The sequence below is a fragment of the Calidris pugnax genome, unplaced genomic scaffold (assembly GCF_001431845.1).
Source record: "Calidris pugnax isolate Ruff unplaced genomic scaffold, ASM143184v1 scaffold336, whole genome shotgun sequence".
NCBI classification, from domain to species: domain Eukaryota; kingdom Metazoa; phylum Chordata; class Aves; order Charadriiformes; family Scolopacidae; genus Calidris; species Calidris pugnax.
In genome coordinates, this window is record NW_015091127.1 from 300,889 (window position 1) to 328,360 (window position 27,472).

General features: G+C 43.3%; 1 protein-coding gene across 4 annotated transcripts in view; it reads right to left on the reverse strand.

Moving 5' to 3' along the window:
• Positions 1 to 27,472, reverse strand: part of FBLN2 (fibulin 2) — a 119,141-nt gene that overhangs the window by 16,030 nt on the left and 75,639 nt on the right. For all 4 annotated transcript variants that reach the window (XM_014958456.1, XM_014958454.1, XM_014958453.1 and 1 more), the window contains exons 3-8: positions 19,692 to 19,803; positions 15,102 to 15,231; positions 10,550 to 10,736; positions 8,923 to 9,129; positions 6,497 to 6,613; positions 5,956 to 6,057 (exon numbers count right to left, since the gene is read on the reverse strand). In XM_014958456.1, coding sequence (XP_014813942.1) covers positions 5,956 to 6,057; positions 6,497 to 6,613; positions 8,923 to 9,129; positions 10,550 to 10,736; positions 15,102 to 15,231; positions 19,692 to 19,803 — 855 coding nt within the window. The remainder of the gene's footprint in view (positions 1 to 5,955; positions 6,058 to 6,496; positions 6,614 to 8,922; positions 9,130 to 10,549; positions 10,737 to 15,101; positions 15,232 to 19,691; positions 19,804 to 27,472) is intronic.

The following is a 27,472-nucleotide window of genomic DNA, read 5'->3' on the forward strand; positions in this document are numbered from 1 at the left end:
AAGAAATTTCAGCTCCCGCAGAAGTCAGCCAAGTGGTGATGTGCACCGAGTTTTGTGAGACCAGTGTGATAGCTTGGTGCCATTTCACTTTTCATTTACTTCTGTTTTCTTTTAGTTTGCCATTGCTACTCTTCACATGCTGTGCCCTTGCTTCCCAAATCCAGCCAATTAATCCACAGCAAGGTCACGAGCCTCAGCTGGATCCTTCTGCCTGTCCCACTTCCTCTGACTGGCAGGGACTCACCTGCCCCAAAGCTTTTACAGAGTTGTATCCTCCTAATTCTTGTACACTTTCCCAGTTTCCACACAGAAGTAAGCAGCAACAGTCTCGTAAGTGTGTCTCTTCTCCCAAGGAACAGGTGATGGGACAAGAGGAAATGGCCTCAACTCGCACCAGTGGAGGTTCAGATTGGATAGCAGGAACAATTTTGACATGGAAAGGGTTATTAAGCCTTGGAATGGGCTGCCCAGGGAAGGGGTTGAGGCCCCATCCCTGGAGGGATTTAGAAGACGGGTTGACATAGTACTTAGAGACATGGGTTAGTGATTTCTTTATCAGCGTTAGGTTGATGGTTGGACTAGATGATCTTAGAAGTCCTTTCCAACCTGGACAATTCTATGATTCATCTCTAAATTTCTGCCTTGAGGGAAAAAAATCCCCAAAACTACACATCCAGAATTGAAAAAAACACACCCTCCATGCTGGGAGAAGAATATGAGCTGCTGTGGTAGACCCCTCCCACCTAACCAGACTTAGTTCTTAAATAAATCTGAGGTTTGGTTTGGTTTAATTTTATAGAGAAATGACTAAGAACAGCCACTTAACAGCACCCAAACCGGTGCGAGACTTTCTCCTGGCCACCCAACAGAACTGAGATTATCTTTTCTTGCAAACCTTCTCGTATCAGCAAATTGTCAACACTACACTGGAACACGTGAACTTAAGTCAGCTCCACACAATGTCAAAGGAGCCACTGGGAGGAAAGCATGTTGGTCCGAAATACCACCCAGATAACACAGGAACTATTCCACCTGGTTAACAGGTAAAAAGAAGGTTAAGATTTCACAGAGGAAAAAAAAAATATATTATAATTTCATGTTTTGTCTATAATTTTTGATTCATTTTTCAAATTTCTGAGTACTTCAGAAAATAAGGAGAACGGGCCAGAACACAATTGGGGAAATGAAAATTATGGAAACAGGAAGATTACTGAATACACACTGAATATATTTTATATATGCGGACTGAACACATTGTTATAAAACAGGATAATCTCTCTCTCCCTTTTTCCTCACTGTTGATTATCCATAAAATCAAGAGGGCCCATAAACCGCCTCTTTTCAGCACTGGAAACCAACTGAACAAGTCAGTAGGATGCTTGACAGAGCACTAGGAAAAAGATGAGTCAGGTTTCCAGTTTGAAACAAAGTTAATTCCCAATGTGGGACCAGCTGCAGTCTTCATCCAACACAATTAAGACTGTGAGGTAGGGCAAGATTATATTTATTAAAAAAAAAAAAAAATAACCACAGAAATAAGAGGAAAATAATTCAGTAACATTAAAAACAAGTCACAGTTAATTTTTGTGAAACCTACTAGGTCCATGTGTGTGGCAACAACATTCCTTGCTTTATGTCAGTAAAAACCACAATGAAATGTAACCACGTAATTTCTCATTTTTTCCCTGGAATTGTTGTTGAAAATAGCAATATATACATAATCCCTGAGTGTATCTATTGCATCTAAGAAGCTGTCATTTTTATGAAGGAGTATCAACATTTACCTACTGCTATTTTTCTCAATACATACTTTGACATTAAAAATCTTTTTTTTTTTTGCACATTTTATAAAAATGTGAAATGCAGGCGTTTTTTTTTTTTTTTTTCTCCTACATCTGTAGTTTCTCATGATTTATTTTTCCACTTCAAATTACTTCAGCTCAATTCCTTTTACGGAATACATCTGTTTTATTTAGACCCGTTGTTATTTTGCAACCACCCGTCCTGTGCTCAGGCGCAGTCCCTGTGGCTCAGCAATAAAATAACCACTCTGGAGGGAGGGAAAATTGGGATGGGGGTTGCAAAAAGAGTAGCAAAGTAGTCTCCCAGCATCCTGTGTGTGTGGGTGGTGGTAACGACTTTGCCTGAAAGTCACCAGGAAAAGCAATCCACATTTAAAAAGATCCAACCTGGCTCTTATCTCTGGGGAACATGGAGCTTTCAAGCCTAAAGACATTTTAATACCCATTCACAAAGTCAGACAAAGCTGGTGTGTGCAAGGTGTTTAAACAGCTGGTGACTCCTCATTGTGCACGGGTGGCTTTCAGGAATTCTGGATATCTGCTCCTGAATGCGCCTGGAATTAAAATCTTCCAGTTCGACTAAAGGAAATTCAACAGATAAAAGGCTTATCAGCTGTTTTGTGGCTGTGCAAAGCCTGTTCCTCCCATTCCGCCCCTAAAAGACGCAAAGAGAAACATCATTAAGACAACAATAACGTGCAAACCAATTGGCAAAGCTCTCCTGGTGGTGCCCGAGACAGCTGGGGATGGAGCAGAGAAGCGGTTGAGCTGGAAGAGGAGACCTCAGGTGAGTGTGGTGGCAACGAGGAGTTCAACAAAAACAGAAACCACAGTATGCTTGTGGCTTTCCCCTTCGACTAGAAAAGTAGGAAAAATGTTAAATACAGCAAATGTTCTCCTGGCACCGCACACAGAGCAGAGCTGCAGGCGAGCAGGGAGAACTCAAGGTTTATCTACCCAAAAAGAAAGAAACTTCCAAGTTTTCTGGATTATTTACAAGGATACCTGTAAAAACCTGACTTGCATTAGAGAAATACAGAGGTCTGTTATTTAGTGAGGGAGAAGAGGATCTTTTCGCTTTACAAATGAGAGTTTCATTTTACCAGTGATGCCTGGGGTTTATCTTCTATCTGTCACAATAAAACTCTGTTATAATGTCACGGGGTAGAGGACAGGAGAGGAAGAAGGTGAATAAAAGGAAGCATTTGGCACCTTCTATAGCACCTTCTGCCAAAGCTGCTGACAAACTTGCATTAATTCAGTTTGAAAATGCTCCTGGGAGACATAGAAAAGGACAGATACATCTCTACAGCATAGCCCAGGAAAGGCATCGGGGGATTAGAAGGAAAGCTCTTCAGGAGCAGAACACAAGGTGAGGCAGTTCCTTCAGCTGCTGACTCACCAGGCCTCATCTCCAGAAGCGTGGCACGTGCAGCAGGCTCTGTGGGAGCTGTGACACACACCACGCAGGCTGTGGCCAACTACAGATACCATCCTCCATCTCGCAGCCTGACATTTGCTCTGTAAAGGCATCCTCCCTTCCAGCCCTCTTCTCTCAGCCATTTCATTTAAACTTAATAATTTCATTAGTTTTCCATGCTTCCAAGTACCTCTGATTTCAAAATAAATAATATTTTTTAAAAAAAAATCCAATTTTGACAATTTAAGGAAAACCCAGAAGATAATAAATGACATTTCTGCTCTAAGTTATGACACTGTATAAACTTTCCTGCTCATGCCCTTATGCCACATGATGCTCATTAATGAGATGAGATCACAGAGCTTTAAAAGAACAATACCAAAGCCGTGATGGTCAGAAAAACACTGTTATAAATGTAGGGAGGAGGACAGGGGTGGAAGAGGGTGAATGCATTCCCACATGACATTGTAGTCACAGGCACTGCAGCTTTCATTAATCACTAGTGGTCCCCAGAGGGTCCATTTCCCCAGGTGTTACCACACAACACGGCTGCAGCTCAGGTGCCTCCCAGACCAGCCTCCAGAGAAACACCCCAAACAGAAACTATTTCATAAGCTCAGGACTTGGCTTTTTGAAGCAAATTAAATCCTCATAAATACACTTGTAAAAATAGATTGGTTTCTTATACAAACTTAAATAGCAGGGATGATACAGCAGAATTATGATGCATCTTTGACTTTTGTACAAAGAAATCTGTGCCAGAATCAACAGAGGAATAATCTGAATTTTTAAATTCCACCACTTTGGAATGGATCTTTTCCACTGCCTGGACTTCTTCAGATTTCTTGAGCTGTATTGATGAAGTTTTGCTGTTTCATGATGTCTGAGGATTTGGCAGTATTGACACTGTCCAGAGAGAGCAACTGCTGTGTTTTCTTACTCCAGTTTAATAGTCATCAGTACTGCTGTGGTCATCATACCTACAAACTTTTATGACTTTTAGCGAAGTTATATGTATCTTGAGAACTTATTGCTCGGGAAAAAGCCAAATAGCATACAACTCATGATGTTAAGTGGCTGAGCAAATGGCGCACATGTGTTTTTACTAACTCATATTGAAATGTCAGATGCAAAGATGGCCAGAGAGCCTTTTAGCACAAATGGTTTAAATGCATGGCAGAGCATGAAGAATTATGATGCTGTGGTGAACGGCTTACACCTATCATCTTACCAACACATTTCCTATGCCTGTTGAGTATAAAGCCCTCTGCACAGATCACTCTGTGGCTGACACAGTAGAATGATCCCAGTGTGTTCACACATAATTGTCCTCTGGAACAAGCGTGAGCACCTGTGAGGCACTCATCCAAATCTACATCAGCGTGTTGCAACCAAAAGGGAAAAACAGAATTCTATTAGAACAATTTCTGAAACGAAGCAACACTTCTTTCACGCTGGAGATCTCTCAATGAAGTGCGTTGGAGCTACCACATCAGCACCGTGCTATAATATATACAGTGTTACACTGAAAATAGGGCTGGAATAAACCCTCGGAGATCATCTAGTCCTTGCTCACACCCCCTACGCTTTTGTCATTCCAGAAAGAGCCGTTGTTAAAAACCAGCAGTCGCACAGAGTCTTTCCAGGAAACCTCTTCCAGTGCACCCCCACATTCACCATCAAATACTTTCTTTAATAGAAATTATAAACGTCCCTCGTTACGATTTAAACTCATTACTTCTACTGACATATCTGATTTTTTTCACCTTCTGTAGAAAAACGATTGCCTTGAAATGCCCCTTCTTATTCTGACATTAATTAATCAAATTAGCTTCCACCACACTCGAGTAAGCAATGCACAGTGCATATTTTATCTGGTGATATTAAACTCCCATTTTCTTCACAGACTATCTGGAGTTTCATGAAAATGATTTGTTATTCAATAAGAGGGATGTGGATCACCTGTGAGCAATTCTGAGCATCAGAAGCTTCAACTTGCATTTCACCACTGGCTCTTCCTGCTCCCACGCTCACAGATTTATAATTAAAGTATGTCACAGGGCATTGCTTCTGACCCCCAAATCTTTCCTGGGCAAATATATCCTTGGTCACTACCCAAACATGGCCATTTAAAATTGATATAATGTGAAAGACCACGTGCAGTTTGGAATTCACTGGTCATCACTGTGCAGACCTGAGCTTCACTGTCAAGTGAAACCCGTGGAGCTGGACAAGCCATGGCACGTTCTTCATAGCAGTGAAGCCCCAGCTTTTCAAGAAAAGCAGAAATAAAACCAAACAAAACAGGGGACAGGGGAGAGCTGTAGCTCTGAGGGGGTTCCTCAGGACAGTAAATACACCCACGTCCTGGAAGCTGCTCCCATTCTCAGGGAGAGAAGCTGCATGTCCATGGCTGGGTAGACAGATCCTGGGGAGTGATGGGAGTGGGAAGAGAAACAGAGAGGGCTGAAAAAAAAAGCCTGGAATGTGAGAGGAAAAGAGCACAAATCCAGGCTTGCCTTCCCCTGAGGTCCCCTGGAACAGGCACACCAGATAGATGTCCTTCAGGAGGTATCTGGGAAGATCTGGAATTACTTCCAGCCAATGGTCTCTGTACTGCCACTTGCCATTCACAGCACTGAAAATAAGGGACCCTCAGAGAAACACCCAGGGGTATGAGACCTATATAAAAGTGTTTTAACCACATCCCTGTGGTGAACCCGAACTCCTTACCTTCACAAGAAACGCCATCAGCCATGAGAGTATATCCAGCCAAACAAGAGCACACAACACTGCCTTCCACAACATTGCAGATGTGCTTGCAGGGGCCATTATCTGCACAGAGCAAAATTGCAGATTATGTTAGCATTCACCACACGCATCGGCTGAGGTTACAAACCTCCAGGACATCCCAGTATGACCCCACTTTAGGCAATGGGGAATGCAGTTTGTAAACAGTCTGGCCAGAGGGCCCTAATCACTACTTACAACCCTGCTATTAGACAGAAACCCACCTGCCCCGCTCCTGCCTGCACTGTTCCCACTACTCTGCACAGCTGCACTGCTTACCTGAAACTAAATCACAGGTGTGTGACAACCCTGAAATTGGAGTGCAGCCTCAAATTACTTCCTCCAGTTTCCCCTGACAACTCCCCAGCCAGAGGTAACAAATTAAGGATGTGCCCTGCAATCAGATCCGTGAAGGGACCTGTAGAATTTTATTCAGGCTCTCTAAACATTCCTCACACATCTGCAGTTTACACCTCCAACATACCTTTACACTTATCCTGCTCTTCTTGCAAGGACATGATGAGAAGAGGCTGAGAAGGAGAGGATGCTGGAGGGATGGTGGCTTCTGCTTCCAGCCTTGTCACCTGGCCTCTGTCAGGATCTGTAAGGCAAGGGAGGCAGGGATGGATCAGGGATGGCATCATCTCCACCAGGCACCCCACGGCAAGGTCCTGGTCCCATTCATCCTGCTCCATTGTGGTTTGTAGGAGAAAACATTTTGGTGACCTGGACAACTGTCTGAGCACATGCTGCATGCTAATGGAGATGCTCACAAACAGCACGGATACAGATCAGGGCTCGGCTGAAAACAACTTCTGTAGAGTAAGACACTGCAAATCCTACCAAACCCAACAGAAAGTGTTAATTTTCTTTTAAAGAATGCTGCCAGACTGTAAAGAGAGTGGCTGTCTTTCATTTGGTGTATGATGAAAAATAGAGAACCCAAGCCAAGTCTTCAAACTTGTTCTGTACACCCTATTTCAACACAGATGAAAAGCAGAGGCTCACCTTCACAGGCACAGGATACTCTGGAATGGCCACCAAGCCAAGGGGAAAACATGACAGCCACTATCTTTCATTAAGATTTTCAACAAACAGTAATATTATAGTTATCAGAATAGTTAAAAAAAAAAAAAAAGGCTCTGTTACATTCCTAAGAGTAATGCAGTTTATCAGTATCATCAAAACAGAAGCCTAAATCCTTCCTTAAGAGGGATGTGTCCTTTTCCTATTGATTTGGGTTTAAGTGTCACCTGGAGCAAAGTGTGAGCCACCAAACAATGACAACAATAAATGACAAAGTGTGATTGCAAGACAGATTTGGGGAAGAGTGATTTCATTAAAAAGCCAAGAAAATTAAATCACAGACATAGGCTATGACACAGAGGCAAATACAAGACACCAGCTTGTGGCATCTCCCCAGAAAGAGAGCAGAGAAGCGAGAAGCAGCTGTGGAAGTTTCACCAACGTATGCTTTCTCCTTCACAGAGCCACTGCAAGAACATCACTTCTTCCAAGCTTCATGAGAAAGCATTTTAAAAAAAAAAGTTAAATACAAAAAAATTCACAGTCCAGCAAAGAGCAGGAAATGTACTGGGACAGGTACAAAACCAAAAGCATTCTATCTAATGAAAGGAGGTTGTAGAGAAGCGGGGATTGCTCTCTTCTCCCAAGGAACAGGCGATGAGACAAGAGGAAATGGCCTCAAGTTGTGCCAGGGGAGGTTCAGATTGGATATTAGGAAAATTTTTTACACGGAAAGGGTTATGAAGCTTTGGAATGGTCTGCCCAGGGAAGCGGTTGAGGCACCATCCCTGGACGTTTTCAAAAGATGGGTTGACATAGTGCTTCTATAGTGCAACTTCTTTGCTGTGAGGGTGGTGAGACCCTGGCCCAGGTTGCCAAGAGAAGCTGTGGCTGCCCCATCCCTGGAGGGGTTCAAGGCCAGGCTGGATGGGGCTTTGAGCAACCTGGTCTGGTGGGAGGTGTCCCTGCCCAGGGCAGGGGGTTGGAACTGAATGATCTTTAAGGTCCCTTCCAACTCTAACCAATCTATGGTTCTATGAAACCCCCCCCCACATGCTCCAGGTGAGCCATCCAGCCACATTTTGCAGTGCTAAAATAAGAACCATATTCTTTGCCTCTTTTGGATGAGGTTCCTTCCCCAGAATTTTAATATAAACACCAGAGCAGACAGCTGCCACAGAACCACTGTCAAAGGCGTTATTGATGTAAGCGCTGCAACATCATGTTGGGAAGAATGACATAATGAATGCTCATTGTTTGGCTTGGGCAGAAAGGTTTGAAGTCTAAGAAATTCTGTCATTCAATGGCAACACTCATTTTGCTTGTTAAATAACTGAAAGCACTTGTAACTAATATAAAGTTTCAACTTTTCGGGTTATCTGATTTGAAATCTTGCCATTGGAGAACTCCAGACATCAAAACAATTACAACACAATAGACTTTCTTTTCAAGACTTCCACCACACTAGATATATTTAGATTTTGTATGACTGAAAGATGTTAATGATTTTAGATAAAAATCAAAGTTCAGGAAGCAATGCTGTCTGTCTGAACTGAGTAAAGTTTATCTAAAGGGAAGCCAACTGTGAAGTACAAAATTACTAAGAAGAAAAGGTATTTCATTAACCATCTTTACAAATCCTTTTCTGGAAAGTGAAACAGTCTTGATTTGAACACAAAAATAGGGCATAATTAAGTGTTCTAAATTGTTGTTTTTCTTTACATTAGGAACCCGTCCAATTTCTATGGAAAATGTCAAAGCATCAACACCCATTAAAAAACAAGGGTCACAGAAATTATAGAGAAACTAAAGAAAAGCTTGGTAGATCAATGTAGGTGGCAGAAAGACCCCACCATTCATGGTGTTTCCTGCCTGTTTTCTCACCTGGAGAGCAGCTGGTTCCATCCTCTTGCAAAGTGAATTCTGGAAAACACGAACACTTGTAGGACCCAACAGTGTTTATACACAAATGCTGACAGAGTTCCCCACCATAAAGAAGACACTCATCCAGGTCATCTCCAGGCAGGCTGTTTGAGAGTTCAGCTTCGTTGCTGATGGACAAAGCTTCATTGTGATCTTCTGTCTCTGAAACTGCAATAGAACAGTATTTGCTGGTTCTCTAATAGAGTGTTTTAGCATTAGGACTAAATGGAGCATTTGGCCACACAAAGTCCACATACAATCAAATCTACCCAAAACAGTTACTCCCAGGACAAGAGCAAAGGAACCCATCCTGAAGACAAGACCTTTGTACTGAAGGTCCACCACCACCTTCCATAAAGGTGGAGGGACAGACATTTTACAGAAACCACTGAGAAACAGGGTGACCCTGGGAGGTCACAAGCTGACTGTTCACACTGACTGCTGACACCACGGCTATTGTTATTTGAATGAAGGTATCACGTTGAAGATACATCTGAATTTGGCCCCACTGAAGAACCACACTGATTTTCTCATTTCAGGAGAAAAACTTATCCAGCTGGTTTGGTAACTCGTTTCAACACCACTATTGATTTATTGGCTGCATCTGTAGCTGGCATTACAAATGTTCTGGGACCCACTGAACAGTGACACAGCTATCCTACCTACTGCTTTGCAGAACAGGCAATAGCACCATTCTTTCCATTGCCCGACCAAGTTTGACAAGACTTTCTGCAGTACTAAAATGAATTGTTCAGCAAGTTTCTCAGTCAGCTTTTCTTAAACACATTGGTACAAACTTGCTCAGTGAGGTCTCAGCTAGGGCAAAATAAACCCTTAACGTTTGTTGGCGAGAGAGTTCCCAAGAAGAAGATGGACAAAAATTGAACCCCAGCATATGCTGGAGGTTACCACACAACTCATGCATGACATGTGGCTACAGAGCGATGCTGGAAGGAGCATGACCTTGGGCCAAGGGAGGAGCATAGCTGTCCAAGCTCCCGATTTGTCATGCTCTCTTTGTCATGCCTCTGGCTGCGGGGATGTGATCTAGCTCTTTGGTGTCACTGTGTTCGTATGTTGAAAGAGTAAAAACAAACTTTCAGTGCTCTGGGGCTTCTCCAGAGCGTGCCGTGAGAAAGCTGCTGTGATGCTCTGCAGGACAAAAGGAAATCTATTCCCAGGATGTTTCGTTAGTATCATAATCCATGGGACTTCTATGGCTAGAAAATACTTATCATTTGCTTTATTGCAAAATCTTTCAGGTTTGCTTCTGCTAAAATGATCAGCTTCACCTTTGCTTCTTGGTAAGAAGGGCTAATGGCAGGTGGGCTAATGGCAGGTCTCTGTACTCTGTGACTGGGGGGAACGAAACCCCAAACAACTGAAGAAGGTATGTTTTGAGGATCAGAAACATCTACATATTTTCTTTTTTCTCAAAACTGTTTTAAGACCAAGGAAGACTATATTTGATCCGAGAGGGAAGGCAACAGTGCTCCTGCAGCATTACTCCTTCCAGCACCTGCCCTGTATGACTGTGTGAGATGGAGACCTTACCTGCAACGTCTTCAAATCCTAAACGGACACTTACCCTTCTCGGGTGTCACTGTTGGCAAAGGTTCAGGATGTCTCTTTATTTCGGGATGGATAAAGCGATCTCCCCCTTCGCAGCAGGACAGCATGACGTGGCTGCAGGGGTAGCCCAGGTTAATGTTGGACTCGCAGGTTTTGCCCTCGCTCCTTAGTCGCAGGCCCAGGTTACAGCAGTCACAGCATTGCTGCAAGAGGAGGAGACTGTCAGGAACAAGGATTTAATTCAGTCCGCTTCAGGGATGAGCCCACACACACACACCTGGAACTGATCTGCGCTGCCTTTAACAGCGGGGCATCTGGAAAAGCATTTAGGGTTAAGACAGTCACAAACATCAAAGCTTTCCCTGGTTTTGCCATCCTGCAACCAGGCTAAAGACAAAGTCTCGCTGTGACAATCATCTCAGCAGCTTCACGTGCAAAGAAGTAGTGGTGCCACAGTCCACCTGCTTCCAACCCTTGCACACAGCCACTGCTTTGTATATGGTATATTGTAAACAAAATAATACAGATCTATACCTCCTCACATTAGATCTTAAAAAAAACCAGTTGTTTGAAGCAATGGGAAAGAAATTGTAAATATCCTGCATGGACATGAGGATCATCAGCAGCATCCGAGCTCAGTCAGTATGTCCATAACGACTGTTTCCTCTATGCACCACTCCCCTGCAAACCTACCATGACCTTTAATTAATTACCTGACTGTCCTGGACAGCATCCCACTGAGATGGTGGCTAGAGAAAGGCCAGGGTGTATTTTACAAGCTATTTGCTTGCCTTTTCCTCCTCAGTACATCTAAGCAGCAGCTTCACTGACAGGTTGATGCAGTGGGGCACCCCTGGAATGCAGTCTCTCTTGCAGCTACGGGTGGCACACGACAAGTGTCTTGTGCTCTACAGGGTCACATACAAACCTACTGCAGAGTCAGGCCACAGAAATGCGCCAGATAAATCATATCAAATTCAAAAAGTCCATACTGCATGCGCACAGCGGGTACCTAATCGAGCAAGGAAGTGAGGAGCTGTAAGTCTCTGCCACGGAGACACACAGGGGCCACGTGTGAATTGAAGATGCCTGTCTGGATTTAAATGTAAATGTCCTGACATCCCTTAAATATATATATATATTTAGATGCTTTCACTGACAGAATAGCTATAAAATGCAGAGTCTCTTTCCCTCTGCAGCTCCTTTGATAGTCAAGACATCCAGCCCATTTATAGTTTGCAGCCGCAGGGGAACAGCCTCCCTGAACCAAGAGAAGCCATCTCAGTCTGGCCGAACATTCACTCTAGGAGCAGGCGTCAGACACATAAAATTAAGGTCATAATTCAAACTGGCACCAGGCTGGAACAGAAGACAACTGAACTGAGCTCCCGCTTCCCAGCAGAGACATCTCTGACCTGAGGAGAGCAAACCTGGGGAGCATCAGGAAGAATGTGACCAGTAGTTGAGGGAGGTCATCCTGCCCCTCTGCTCTGCCCTGGGGAGGCCTGATCTGGAGCACTGGGTCCAGTTCTGGGCTCACCAGTTCAAGGACAGGGAACTGCTGGAGAGGGGACAGCAGAGGCTACAAAGATGATGAGGGGCCTGGAGCATCTCCCTTATGAGGAGAGGATGAGGGACTTGGGGCTTTCTAGTCTGGAGAAGAGAAGGCTGAGGGGGGATCTGATCAACACCTATAAATACTTCAAGAGAGGGTGTCAAGAGGATGGGGCCAGTCTTTTTTCAGTGGTGCCCAGGGACAGGACAAGAGGGAATGGGCACAAACTTGAATGTAAGTAGTTCCACCTAGACATGAGGAGGAACTTCTTTACTTTGAGGGTGGCAGAGCCCTGGAAGAGGCTGCTCCTTCTCTGGAGACATTCAAACCCCCCTGGACACGTTCCTGTGGGACCTGCTCTGGGTGGACCTGCTCTGGCAGGGGGTTGGACTAGATGATCTCCAGTGGTCCCTTCCAACATCATGTCATTCTGTTATTCTGTGAGAAGCAGCGCTGTCAGGGTTGGACGCTGCATGGAAATGGAAAGGAATGGTGCTTCGTGATTAGCAGTCCTAGACAGGCATTCACAATAACCACAGCTTGTGTCCACTGGGGAGACGGGGAAATTGTCCACCAGCACCTCAACCTGTGGAAACTCTTCTGCTGAGTCACATTTTTCAAGAATCAAACGCTGCACTTCAGGGTTTCTAGAGCTTTTTACACCCAATATGTACCTCTCGCATGTTCAGCCCAGTACCTATGACTACATCTCATGGTTTATGTCCCTGCTTTCTAATCTGAAAAATCCCCAAACATCACAAATGTGAGACTTTATTCACATTTGCAAATATACAGAGCCATAAAAAGTTGCTTTTACGTGCCCAAATACATGCTTGTGAAAAATTTACAGCACAGGTCCTGAAAATGCTGAATTATTTTTGATACTAAATGGGCTAAATATTTTCAAAAGAAGTATTAAAAAAAAAAAAAAAGAAAGATCTAAGTATAATGGATTGTGGTCATGCTCAAAAAGAGAAAAATCCTTCTTTCACCCTCCCCAAATTCAAAATTTTATGAACTGAAAATTCTTTCAGCAAATATTTTTAGTTTTGGTACTGTTTTTTCAGCTTCAATATGCAAATTAAAAGAAGTTAAGGATAATACATGTTTTTAGTGAAGTATTGTAAAATATTGGAATATTTGCTTTGAAGAATATGGCTTTTTTCAGTCATAATTTTGGTTCACAATTTATCCCATGTGCAGGCATCACAGAGAGTATTAAATCCGTCCTACACTTTTGAGTTTAAATATTTTGCAGATGAATACAAATGTCTCATTTTCCAGTGGAAAAAACTTGGTCGTCAAAAAGTTCCTTCTAAAATGCAAAAACTTAAATGTCTTGATCTTCTATTAGCGACCTCTTGAACATCACCAGAATTCCACAACTGATTCAATAACAAATATGACTATTTTTACATTGCAATCGAGAAACTCACCTTGAGAACCGCTGCTCGATTCACAACATTCTGTGCTGCTCTGAAAAATATCTTTGCTGGAATCCAGCATAATTGGATTTACCATGGTGGCACCTCCATCCACTAGGAAAAAGTCCCTGTGCTTTTTGTATTAGAATAAATAACAATTAAACGCAGCCTAAGATTAAGTTGTACCGAACACAAGGTGAATACCTGGATCTAAAAAACGGTGCTGCTGTGTTCACCTTGAAGCAAAAGTAAGGGCCACACACCTAAAATGCCTGAAGAATGCCTACACGTGTCTGGTACCTGGAAGTAAAGCCCCTGGTTTTTCCCAGGACAGCCCAAACATCTTATAATTCTTTAGGGCAACAAATTTATCTTTCCACACTCCAGACAAACTCCTTTGATTTCTAACGCCCAGCCACAGTCAGGAATTATTAATGGAACTGGCGCGAGGGGCTGTTCCAAGAGAGTATTTTGTAGCTCGTTTCAGTTCAGGCAGGTGTGATGAAGTTTTCCCTCTCCACTTCTTTCTGAGGAACGACACGTGTGATAAGACTTTACAGCCTGTGCCCTGCCTGGCGTGCGAAAGACCCACAGTGAAAACCCAAGAATTATAATTCTGTCCCACTTCAGAGATATTAATGTCCTCTCCCAAACGCACAAATTCTCTTTTTACTCTAATAGTCAACCCCAGACCCAAGTAAGTAATACTTCTGAAAATGACAAATTGGCACAGCTAATTAAACCTTAAACTCCGCAGTAGACGCCCATGTATTTTACTTTTCCAGTGAACAATTATCTGGAAGAATCACCGATGTACAAGAACAGACAGAACTAATCAGTTTCCTGCTGAGACAAGGGAAGCTGCACTTAAGCTTACATATAGCTATGTAAATTATTATCAGAGTGAAATGAATTCTGAAATGCACCCTTCTGGTAAAACCAAGACAAGCGAGCAAGCGAGATGCTGAATCTTCAAACTGGTTTAAATTGGTTTGGCTCCACTGATTCTCATAAAGCAAATCTCATTTATATAAGCTGAGGCTGGGGCTCGTGATTTGTCACTTGAACCATCCGTTAATGGTCTGCCTTTATTTATGAAGGAAAGCTTCCATCACCATCTGAAATGCGTGTTCCTCTTGTCCATGGTTTTGTTTAACTGGGAAATGAGGCTGCAATTCCACCCTGTCGCCAAGCACACTCTCCAGTAATGCCTTCCCCATTACACCTTCGATTAAGTTTTGCTCTCTCATTTTCTAAATTCTTCTGCACCGTAGCTATAAAAACTAAAATGGTCTTTTCAGCTACTTGCAAAGCGAGGAAGCAAAAGTAATACAGCAAGTAATATCTCAAAAATGGAGATGGAAATAATTCCAAACAACATTACTGAGAAGTTTTAAAAAGAGCCGCACCGCCAGGCAATTGAGGCCTAAATGCAAACAGCGTAATTTCCCTGCCACATTCCTGCAGCTTTCTCATCTTCTGTGCTCCGTAATAACGTACGAAGAGATCACTGCTAAATGCAGGAAATGAGGACACCTCACAACATTTTGGGGGGGGAAAAACCCTCTAGAAGCGTGAGAGCAACGTACCTTATAGGGTGACCCTCCGCAGGGATCGCTCTCCTCCGGGCCGCAGGCGTCCCCCTCCTTGGCGGCGATCATGCCGGCCAGGCAGCTGTTCTCCTTCACGGTGGAGACGCAGCACTGCTTCTGAGCGATCCTGCAAAGGAGCACGGGGGTCAAGTGCTCGCTGACATTTGAGGAGACAGCAAGATGGGACACGAGAAACCCCAGACCTATTGCACTCGCAACACATTCCACCGATGGGGCCTCTCTTCGACGTGTGGGTCAACGCTAATATAACACAGATGGTACCACTGACCCTTTTGCAGGATACCTTTTTTTTCTCATTTCTAATAAAAAGGCAGACTGATACATGCTCAAGAAGTCTTGTGTTTGGGTCATCATCTCTCCAAGTCTGGTCACCAATATCCCTTACAGCTCACCTAGATGCAACAGTCCCTCGTCCCCACGTTTTGCTTCTCAGAAGCCTTCAGAAGGTTTCAGAAAGAGAAAAAAGACAGAAACCTTCTTCCCTGGAACGCGGGAAAGGGAAATGCACCCGTACACTCCTACTGCTGCACCAATCAGAGGACTGGAGCTCTGGGCAGGACTTAAGGACAGTGTCACATCACAAAACCCCCACAAACTCTTCTGTATAGCCCCACAGATTGTAACCCAGAGTTAAACTTTCCTCTAACTTTGGCTATCAGAGGAGGTTATGGGTGACTTGCTCGCTGCATATGAAGTACTTTGGGAACATACCTTTCCTATAAATGGCTCCTCAAATCAAACATTTTAACAGGATGCCCTGAAGGTTAAAACGAACCATTAAAAATCTAAATGGCAAATTCTTAAATGCAATTTAATAGGTGACTATTGAAACAATAAAACAGTCTCTCCTACTGTTTTGAAGTTCAGAGTGGATTTTTCCTCCCACCCCTTCAGAGAGGTACCCGCTTCTTTCAATCCTACACAAAAGGGCAGACAAAATGCCATAGTCCCTTTGTCTTTACTCCAGGAGCCTGTCTCTCACTCTGGCAGCACGGTGACAAGCAGTACCCCCCCAGAGGGGTGCATTTCTGGTCCTAAGGTAGGGATTGTCCCCTGGAGTGGGGAAGGGTGAGGGATGAGGGGTCACAAGAACCCTCCTGAAGGGGCTACGCTGAGTATGGGACCAGTAAATTGGGCATATGTGACACAGATGAACATGTCAAAACTCAGGTGAAATAATAATTGTGGACAGATTTGGCAGCGTGAAAGAATTAAGCAAAGTTTATCTTTTTCCAAGAATAACCACGACATCTAACTGTCTTTTGCTGATGCATGGCCACAGGACACATCGCCTTACGGGGTACCCAAGCCACCACGGATGGGAGGGTGATGCATTTTAACAGCCAGCACCTCATAGCAAAGCAACTCTCCTCCAACAGAATTATTTGCAAGCAAACCACTTTTGTCAGTCAGATACCATTATTACTGCAAGAAAATACAGTCATCCTAGGAAACAAAACCTCTTCTTTCCAGGGAGGAACGTAGTTCCAGTTCACAGCTTTCACACTAATGCTTGAATAAAAAATAAAAATATTTTTTAAAAATAAAAAAGAAAGGGATGTCTCTTATTCCAGTAAAAACCAGGCAGTGACAGCCACTTGGCTGCGTTCCCAACACCAATGGCTTGTTGTGTCAGCTTCACATTAATATTTTTAAAGTGGGATAGCATCAGAGAGGTGCAACTAGGAAGCAGTGGTTTGAGTTGGATTACAGGAAGGGGATTACCACCTCCACCTGCTTTCCTTTCAAGGAAGTGAGTTTTCTAATCCAGTATTAATTGCCAACTGGAGAAATACAATTTTGTGAGCAATGAATGGTTATTACCCAAGTACGTTCAAGTACCAGTAATTAAACTATTATTGCTGACATAAGACATCCAAAATTTCATTAAAAAAATAAAAAAGCCCTAAGTGAAAGTTATTCTCATTTGTAGAAATGAAAAAATGTTATTAGAAGCCTTTGTATATGTGCAAAGTGTTTATTGTATTAAAAGAGTGAAATCTCTATAGATTTGTGTTCTTCTTAAGTGTGACATTGAGCCATTTTGTATTTTAGTGTTTCTTGAACTATCAGCACAGCTCAGTTTCAGCTCCTCTATTACCAGAAAATGAACTGGGGGCAAACAGTGTTAACCTCATTCTCTTGTTTCTTCTTCCCAAACCTGCTCTTAGCAGACCAGACAAATGAGTTGCCGGTTCAAAGATTTGATTTCTGCTTCAGGCAAAATGTTTACGAGTTAAGATCAGTGATGACGTCAATGTATTAAACCGATGTGTGTCTCTAATTAGTGTCAGCAAAAAGCAGGATTCACAGTGGTAGAGCTGATGTAAATGCCACCCAGATAAACGTTGCTTTATTATGATAAAACACATTTCAGTTATGAGATAAAAACTACTACTCTGGGTCAGATGAGATTTAATCTCGCCCAACATCCTATTTCTGATACAGCCAGCGGTAAAAGCTCTGGGAGTATTTGTACATCTATCAATTCATTTTCTAAAGATTTCCTGTAGCTTGCCCTATTTTAAGTTCATTCATCCAGTTACTACACGTAATGCCTTTTAGGTAGTCCCAACTGCAGCAAACTCCTCTGTTGTAGAAGTCATTTTTAGGTAACTTGCTATTGTTTTTTAATAGTACCACTGTGTCTGTACCATCGAAGGAACCAAACAAATAGTGTTTAAAAGACCTGAGAAAAGCAAGACTTGTTTTACTGTATGGCATTTAAGAGGGCTGGAGAAATGGGAAAGAAGGGAAAATTCATACCGCACCGTGGTGGAGTTTTGCATTGAACCCTTGGGCAGACCCAAAAGCATCATCATGTCCCTGGCTGAGTAAGACATTATGTCTGTTCAAAGTGGGGGACATGGCATTTCCCACATCACTTGCCCCTGTCTGCCTGTATCCAAGCTCTGTGTGAACCCTAACCTGTTCCTTGCCAAAGGCTCCTCCTGACCGCTATCATCTCAATTAATACATTTCCCCTCCTGGAGATAGTGTTGGTCATGACACAGAGGTGCAGCAAGTTGGACATGAATATAAAATGTCCAGAGACATCAAGAGACATCAATGAGTAGCTTCAACATTTAAGTTTTTGCCACTTGTGAACCCCAAAATGGCATTTGGAAACAACAGACACCTCAACCTGCAACCTCTGGACATCTTGGCCAACGTGCAACCTCCCCTTGCAACGTCTTGGCAGAGACAGGGGAGGCTCTGCTCATCCGCCTCAGCTAGAAAAACTCATCCTTCAGTGCACAGAGTGGTCACTGTAAATCCCAAGTATTTATAGACAACTATCCTGGCAGAACAGGAGCTGATTTTTACAACTAGTACCTATCTCACACTTTTTAAAATCTCTAGATAACGGATATGTGCACGGTGACCAGCCTGGCACAGCGGCACATCGCCCAGGGGCAGCAGTAAGTGTTTGCCTATGCTTTCAAGGTTCTGAGGCCACAGATTTGAATCCTTTTTTACACTACTGTGTTTTCTTTACACAGAATATTTACGGGTGATTTTAAATCTTTAAAACACAACTGAAATTTTGAAAGTAAACCAACTGAACTCCTGATCTCTTATTCTTTGAAATCCCAATAGATTCACAGGGACTGAAACATTTAGGACCTGGCTTTTTCATCTAAACCCAGCCTCAGATGTGCAGGTGCAACTCATTAATGTATTGGATTTGCACCTACTTAGGCCAAGGCTGGAATTTTTTAATCTGTCTTTACTTCACAGACAGTCGGTATGTGTCAGTTATGTCATGCCAGACCCCAGTGGGGGGGATTTTAATCTCTGGGTAACTTCAGAAAGGTGCAATGATACTAACTTTGATAAAAACGATTACGCCAAACTTTTTTAATGCTGAAAATGCTGGGACCGCTCTCAGAGAAATCCATCTGGCTTATTATGCACTGTGTGAGTCTCGGATATAGCTTTGCCTTCATCCCTCCCTGCGGCCTGTTCCAGACTCGGGGGAGGGAGGCAAGAGTGACGGGATGAATTGCAGCGAGCGTAATGTGCTGTCCTTGTTACTCTGCACCCATTCTTCTTGCCTTGCCGTGCAGTTGGAATCTGGCACCCTCACTCAGAGCAGATGCTACTGACACCGGCAGCATCATCAAGGCGTATGGTCCCCCCTCCAGCTGAACACAGCCAGCTGAACCAGCAGCCATTCACACCGGACAATAAACACATCATTTAATGATACAGACAATCATCGCGTTTAGCACTTGCCAAATGGAGGACCAACTCTGCCCTTCTATTTATCTGCAATTCCACAGATGCGCATGAAACTGGGAAACAGAAATTTGTGCTCTGTTCACACGAGAGAGGAAAAATAATCTTAAAAGGCTGTTGTTTAGATTAGATTTTGGGGAAAGGGAGGGAGAAATCCTTCTTTCTAATTTGCCATGACATATTGCCAGTCTCCTGATAATTTATACAATGGATGAAACAGTTCCCAGTCTCCGGCACATCCCACGAATTGCACAATCGTTTGATTTCTTCTAAAGGGCTGCTCTCTCTGTTAATCTAAAAAGCTCGTTTTTTTTCCTTACGTACCTGCAAATATCACCGTCCATTCCACTTACAGGGATTTCTGTGCACTCCCCATTGTCCACAGCCCACTGCTGCCCAGCTCCACAGCAGCTCTCAATCAACTCCTTTGTGGAACCTGTAGAAAACATACAGCCACATTTTTTTTGTGTGGAACAGATTGGTTTTAGCTCGGTTTTCTTAACTGAGAAGATCTCTGAAATAGCAATCGTCCAGCTTTTTCTTCTTTTTTTTCTTTCTTTTTGCATTTCATTTGGTTATATGCAGATAAAGAAAGAGGCAACTGAGACCTGCAGTATCTTGACGTAATCAATCACCCAGTAATGTCTTTCAGGGAGGAACCACAGAAGCAAATTGGAGTTTTAAATACAGTACTGCTTTGAAGACAACTCCCCCTTTGACATCTGTGAACAAAAAAACCTGAAAAGTCATGCTTGGCCACTTAACACAAGTTGGTTTAATAAGTCATTATGCTGCTGTGACAGTGCCTTCACTACCACTGGCTGGGCTGGCACGAAGGTGTCCAAGTGAAGTTCACAACAGATGAAACCCAGCACACAGAGGGTACACAGCCGTGGCACACACGAGCCTCGCTAGTTCTCTTACACCAAATTGCAAATATGAACCTTCACTGGTGAGTAGCAACAAACTGAAACACATTCCTTGTCATGGTCCCTTAAAGTTCTTAGAACGTAGAATGAGTTCTTCTAGTAGGTTTGACATGTTAAGAAATTGTTTCCATATGAAATGTCACTCCTCAGCATTACCTAGAGAACATGTACCTAGAGTGTCCTACAGCTGAGTTTGAGGGTTAAGAAAACCCAAACCAGCCCTGAAGCCATTGGACCCTCACACTGTGCCCATCTCAGAGGGGTCTGATCACCAAAGCCATTGCTCTCCTCCCGTGCTGCCCATTCCTGCTCACACACAGGGACACATCACACCCTCACAAACTGCAGCCAGACTCCAGTCCCTGCAATGCCTCCATTTTATGCAGCATATTAACAACATTTAAAATATACCTGAGTCTTGAAAGCTGTATTACGTGCATATTATTGCTCTATGGCACAAGACGGGTGATATACGCAGTTAAACCAGGCAGGAAGTACACCTGGTACCAGATAATTACAAAACATTGCTATAAAACAGTTCTTCATCATAGTTTTAATTCAGTCCCTTGGTGGAAACTCCCATTCATTTTAACAAGTGCTGAAACACATTTGTTGCTACAGTGTTGCTAGGTTTAAAACAGAAGAATACAACAGAATTTACTATCTATATTGCAGTAATCGACATGATTTACAATTCAAATAAAAATTAACTACTCATCCCTCACTAAAGAGTCAATATCTGACTGCCGTAGTGAAGTGCCATACTATTAGAGCAGTCATATTTACAAAATATATTGCCTTTTGTTATGACCTTATGAATAATTAAATCTAGAATGCAGTTATAATAAAACGAACGAACTATTGCATTTTATCTCAATCAGGAATTAGAAAACTGAATAATTCATAACAGGACTCACAGTCATTAGCATGGATTTATGATATTTTGATTATACATTAGTAAAAACAAATATATACAACCAGACATGCACAAGACTGAAGATCACAAAGCTTCTATGCTGGATGGAGACTTTAAGCTATACGCATAACAGACTTTGAAATACCTAAACATTCAAACAGAGCTTTGTTTATTTGGGGCTTTCATGATATTAGCAGATTTAGAAGTAGATTTGCACCTGCTCACGGAAAACAAAGCCATTTTATTTGAGAACACCACAATCCTGAGTATTTGTTATACTGTGTGCATCTTTGATATTTCATATAGTCATTTAACAAGACAACCCTTAACAGATAATTTGCTATCTATGAATTTCTTCACTAGGAAAAAAAAAAAAAAGTAATTTATTTCTGGCTGTACTATAAAACAGCATCATGTCTCCTCACTTGTTTTCAATTTAGTAACTTATCTCCTACAATTATCACTCTACATCACTCTGAAGATATGAACTAAAGTACATTTTGGCCTAATCTCAAAAGTTTGTGTATTGTCTTTTAGAGACATTTAGAATTTAATTCAAATATTTAGGGAAACATTTCCCTCTCCTGAGAATTTTAACTCTTCCTTGACTGTGCTTTAGGCTGTCGTGGTGTCTCAGCACCAGGTCCAGACCCGACTAGTACAGGCTGCTAACCAGGGATTTCATCTTTCATATAGAAAAATCTGGTACGGGGGTGGGGATGGGGTGCCTTTTTAAAAGCTTTGCTGAAGCTCAAACATTACACTGAGGAAGACACACAGTTAAAGGGTACTAAATTATCCACCCCCACTCACACAGTGAACCCTACATTTGTTAAAATAGCAAAGGAGACACAAGGGATTTTCAAAAACCCTCCTCCCCCTATTCCCCCACAGGGTTCACAAATGATGTTTCGAGAGTGATAAAACATCAGCCAGCTCTAGGACTGCTCTAGAAGGGACAGAATATTTCAGTTTCTTGCCAGAGCCTTTTTGACGCTGCAGTTTCACTGGTTTCAGCTTCACCTGAAATGCCACTCAGAACATTTGAGCGGTTGAACGCCTCCGATTTCACTGCTTACCTCCATTCTCACCTCAGTTTGCAGCTCTGCAGAACATTTGCCTCGATTGACTGACTCCTATTGTGCAGGTATCCACTCTGAGAGCAAAGGCATTGACTCAGTGACTGAGCTATTAGGGACGTTTTATCCATCACTCTCCTGTTCTAAACTGTTTTTTGGTCCAAGCAGAGCACAGACAGACAAACCTTAAGACTTCAGCTTCCCAGCAGGGAGCACTGAGGGACCCATCCAAGCCTTCCACCCCTGAGTGGCAAGTGGTGGGTTCAATCTCAGCCACTAGCTTTAACAGTACCAAGATGTCATTCAGTTAAAATTAACTATTATTTTCCTTTCTACTAAAATTATTATCGGAGCCATGATGCATTAAAGAGTCCTAGACAAGTATTTATATCCACAGAGACAACCACGTAGGCAGACATTGTGCAGGAACTTGGATGTAAGACATAACTACTTGATCCAAGATATAGATAAAGCTCAAAACTGATATTATTCCCAAATGAGATTACCTATTAGTGAGAGAAAGCCAGCACACTGTTTTCCAGGTGAAGCCCAACTCACTGGGAATGTTGGCATTTCAGGAACAGTGTGACGTTGCCAGCCCCAGGCAGCTATGTCTGTTCACTGCTGGCTTTAATTTAAGCTGTTAATTGCTGGATGGGCACTCAGATGCAAAAGAGGCACTGTTCAAACCTCCAGGGTCACACCAACTCCCTGCAGCACCACAGGCTGGGGGGAAGAGTGGCTGGAGCTGCCCGGCAGAAAAGGACCTGGGGGTGTTGGTGGACAGACAGCTGAACATGAGCCAGCAGTGTGCCCAGGTGGCCAAGAAGGCCACCAGCATCCTGGCCTGTATCAGGAACAGCGTGGGGAGTAGGACTTGGGAGATGACCATCCCCCTGTCCTGGGCACTGGTGAGGCCCCACCTCGAGGGCTGTGTCCAGTTCTGGGCCCCTCACCACAAAAAAGACCTTGAGGGGCTGGAGCGGGTCCAAAGAAGGGCAACGGAGCTGGTGGGGGGTCTGGAGCACAAGTCTTGTGAGGAGAGGCTGAGGGAGCTGGGGGGTTCAGCCTGGAGAAGAGGAGGCTGAGGGGAGACCTTCTTGCTCTCTCCAACTCCCTGAAAGGAGGGTGCAGCCAGGGGAGGGTTGGTCTCTTCTCCCAAGGAACAGGCGATGGGACAAGAGGAAATGGCCCCAAGTTGCACCAGGGGAGGTTCAGATTGGATACTGAGAACAATTTTTACATGGAAACGGTTATTAAGCCTTGGAATGGGCTGCCCAGGGAAGTGGTTGAGGCACCATCCCTGGAGGTGTTCAAAAGCCTGGTTGACACTGTGCTTAGTGCCATGGTTTAGTGATGGTTTTTTTATCAGCGTTAGGTTGATGATGGTTGGACTAGATGATCTTAGAAGTCCCTTCCAACCTGGACAATTCTATGATTCTATGACTAAGCTGAGCTCTTGTTCTTATAATGGAAGCACGCTATTCAGTCGCTATACCTGAGGAATATAATTTGCCTTGCCCAAAACTATAGTACTTACCTTTGGGGTAGAGGAGGGAACTAAAAGCCAACAAACAACACGGGATCTCACATGGAAATGAGTCTGAGATTAATTTTGATGTGGAACCTTCCAGAAATGAGGCACTCCATTAAGACGCATCTCTAATTGGAGGCCCTCATTGCAAATCCACAGGGGAAGCCAACAGCCATGACTCTCAAGCTACAACATAATTTTGGAAAAAAACCCCAAACAACTGCACAAACTGCCCGAGTCCCATCCTGGCATAAACCAGCCACCCCATGGAGCTCGGTGGAGTGGGCTCTCAGCCCAGCATCACCTGCGACACAGCAGGTTAATGAACGAGCCTTGGAGAGCAGCTAATGAGCCTGCCCATGGCAGATAACGAGTTCCCAAGCAGCAGAGCAGGAAGGCTGACTCCCGAGGTACCAGAGAGCACCAGCACCTTCTCACATCTATAAAGCAGGCTGTCATTTGGCACAAAGGCAGATCCAGGGGAACGGGTTGCCTTCACCTGCTGCGACCACCCTCACCCACCAGAAATGAGTGGAGAAAGAACAGAAGTGGTATTAAAGCAGGACAGGGGCAGTTTCCATCACCTTTCCGTGAGCACACATGCCCAGATCAGAGCCGAGTGTGGCTTTTCCTGTCTAGTCAGTGCTCATGGCTTGTTTCCCACTCTCCTACAAAGAAAAGCCAAAACACACCTTGAAGATATGTTTATAGTTTTATATATATCTGTTCATCTTTCCTTTTAACCGAAGGGGTATCCAGACCCGCGACGCACCCAGCACATGCATTTCACAAGACTTGTTTGCTCACACCGGAGAAAAAGGTATTGTATTTCCTTATCAAATACCTGCCCGAAAACATAAAACCCTATTCTGTGGCAAATAATGAAGAAGAAATTCATAGGACGGCAATTAACTTGATAGAATTCCTCAAATACTGAAAAATACCTGTTGCCATTGGGTCTCTTTTCTGCTTCGATCTCTTCATAATTTAAAACTTTAATAAATAAATAAATTTTAAAAAAGGCACTGCAGCTTTACCCTTTTAATAGGCTGCCATTTCTTATCAACAGCCTGAGAGGCTTTATTAAAATTCCCTCATTGAATTTCACTGTTCGGTCGTGCAGCGTAACGTGTTCTTAACTTGATTTATCTGAGATGGCGAGGAAGACGTTTTAATGAGTAAAGGTAAAGAGGAGAAGAACATTTATCTTGGCAAAGCGAGGGGAGGGGAGAGTGACAACCCAGCCCCACGGCCAGCTGCTTTCACTTCCAACGGCACTATCACTTACGTCATTAGGACTGGTTAAGCTTTCTCCAGGACCTGTTCCCAGACAAATTAGCCCACGGTTTATTCTGTGCAGGTTACTGCAGGCTCCTCAAAGCCCCTCAGTGTTCAGGAGCGTATTTCACTCTAAATCTTACTGAAAGGAGAGGGCTGCTCGAGTGTTTCCATGATCAAATCCTCAGTTAGCTCACTGCTGGGGAAGGGGCTTTAACCCACACGCGCTCATTAGACTTTTAGGCTCCTCTCACTGGAAATAACAAAAAAGAGGATTGCAGGAGAAATACAGGCTGAGCTGAAGGTTCAACACACATCTCATGGCTTCAGCCCAGCACCTAATCCTTCCCTGCTCTTTTCCACCATCCTCTCCCATTCCTGCTGGACTCCATTTGCCATGCCATTACCACAGCAATGTAAGCGAGGTCCCTCACACTTGCAGCAACCTGCCTTCATTTTAACCTTCATCCAGCAAAGCGTCTTCCTCCTCTCCCTTGCTTCCTCTGAAGCCACCTGCATCTCTTTAGAAATCCATCCCACCATTCATGCAGGACAAGTTCCTGCTCTGTGGCCTTCACTCCTTGGGAGGCATCTGATTTCCATTTCAACCTGAAAACGCTCTGTTTCCTACATTATTCTTTTTTTCATAAATTCCTTACGCTGGCTCGCTTGGCAAAATAGAAAGAGTTGTGTCTGCCCAAAGGCACAATGAAAAACTGAATAAACCAAACTGAATGTTCTCATTTTACTATGCACTGTACAATAGAGACATACATCAACATAACCTCAGCCAAAGATTGTCTGGCAGATCTTGCTCTAAGTGTGAATGAATAGCAACCTTATATTCCCTCCGGCTTTAGCTCTGGATAATCCTTGTAAGTCAAAACTTGTATTACCTGTGCCAGAGGTCAGATAATTTAGACTATGTTTGGTCTTTAACGTTTCCATGACAGCACCCTTTATTAGATCCAGGTTGAAAGAAGGCGGGGGGAAAAAACAACTAAATAAATTCTTTAACCTTTTTCACCAACTGAAAACCTAAGCAATTTCTCTTCCTGCCTTTTAAAAATTTGGCTTATTTGGCTCTACCCCTCTTGTCACTGAGTTTGAAGTGAAACAGTTCGTACACAATCATCCTTCTATCAGCTACAACAATAACTCAGAGTAGGCATCGTGTTTCTTGCCCTTCAGCATAGTCTTGGCCGCATTTTCCTCCTCAGCTTTCCCTCCCCAGCCCTTGCACAGAGTATATTTATGCTGTCTATTAACTTTCAAAAGAGCTGAGGCTTTGGAAAGCCTGGTTCCGATTACCCTTGTAATTCCTGTCTAAAGAATTTTATCTTGGGGGAGAGCATGCTCTTTGCGTGCTCCTTTTTGTGGCTAGGTAGGCTCCTTCCTTCAAAGCCAGCGTTTCCACCAGCCCGGTTTAATTTTAAAGTTAAAATCAAGAGGAATATTGTTTATTGGGGGATGTAGCCAGGGGCTGTGTCACAGCACTTGGGAAATTCAGGCAGCATCACTGAATATGCTGCAGCTCAAGCAGTTAGTAACACAAGCACTTTAAGCATGTTCTTAGCCAGTTACCAATACAGTTGAGGTTGTAATGATAATTAAATTACAGAAATAATATTCATTTTTTTAAAAAAAGCAAACAAACATAGAGATGCAAATGGATGTGTGTGTAAGGCCTTAATTTAGCTTATGTGCTCTCCATATTTCTGTGTGTTTATCTACAGAAGAAAATTCATTAGCTTCACCATGTACCTACTCATCCCTCCCTCTGCAATACCAGACAGCTGTCCATCCTGCTTTAAATTTTAAGAGTGTAACAGTGAAAAAGGTCTTTGTATTGGTCTGGGAATGTCAATCAAGGACAAACTAAGCTATTGTGCCATTTTGGGGTTCAGCTGCTTAACAACACTAGACACACCTTAATCATGCAACCCATATAAATACCTGACAGCAGAAATCGGACTTTTGTTTGAAGTCACACAGGAGGGTTGTACATTTGTATGTACAGATCCAGGCGACACACTGGCAGAGCTAATGTGAGAGGGAACTGGTTATCAACAACCACACGAAGCCAACCCCAAATCTTTCAGGTCACAGTCCTGAGCTTTTAGGTATGTGAGCTTTGCAACTTCGCTCACTGAAAATAAATCCCCAGCCAATGCCCAGTGCTTGATCTGCTTCAGACTAGATTGGCACATACTAAAAATATGCCCCCCAAGCTGCATTCCAGGAGAGCCCATCCACAAATTGTTCTCAGAAAAACTCTTGAATCATTTTTTGGGGGGACAAAAAAAAAAAAAAAAAAACCAAGAATTTCTTTCTCTTCATGCCCAATTCATGCAAAGCAGAAAAAGAGA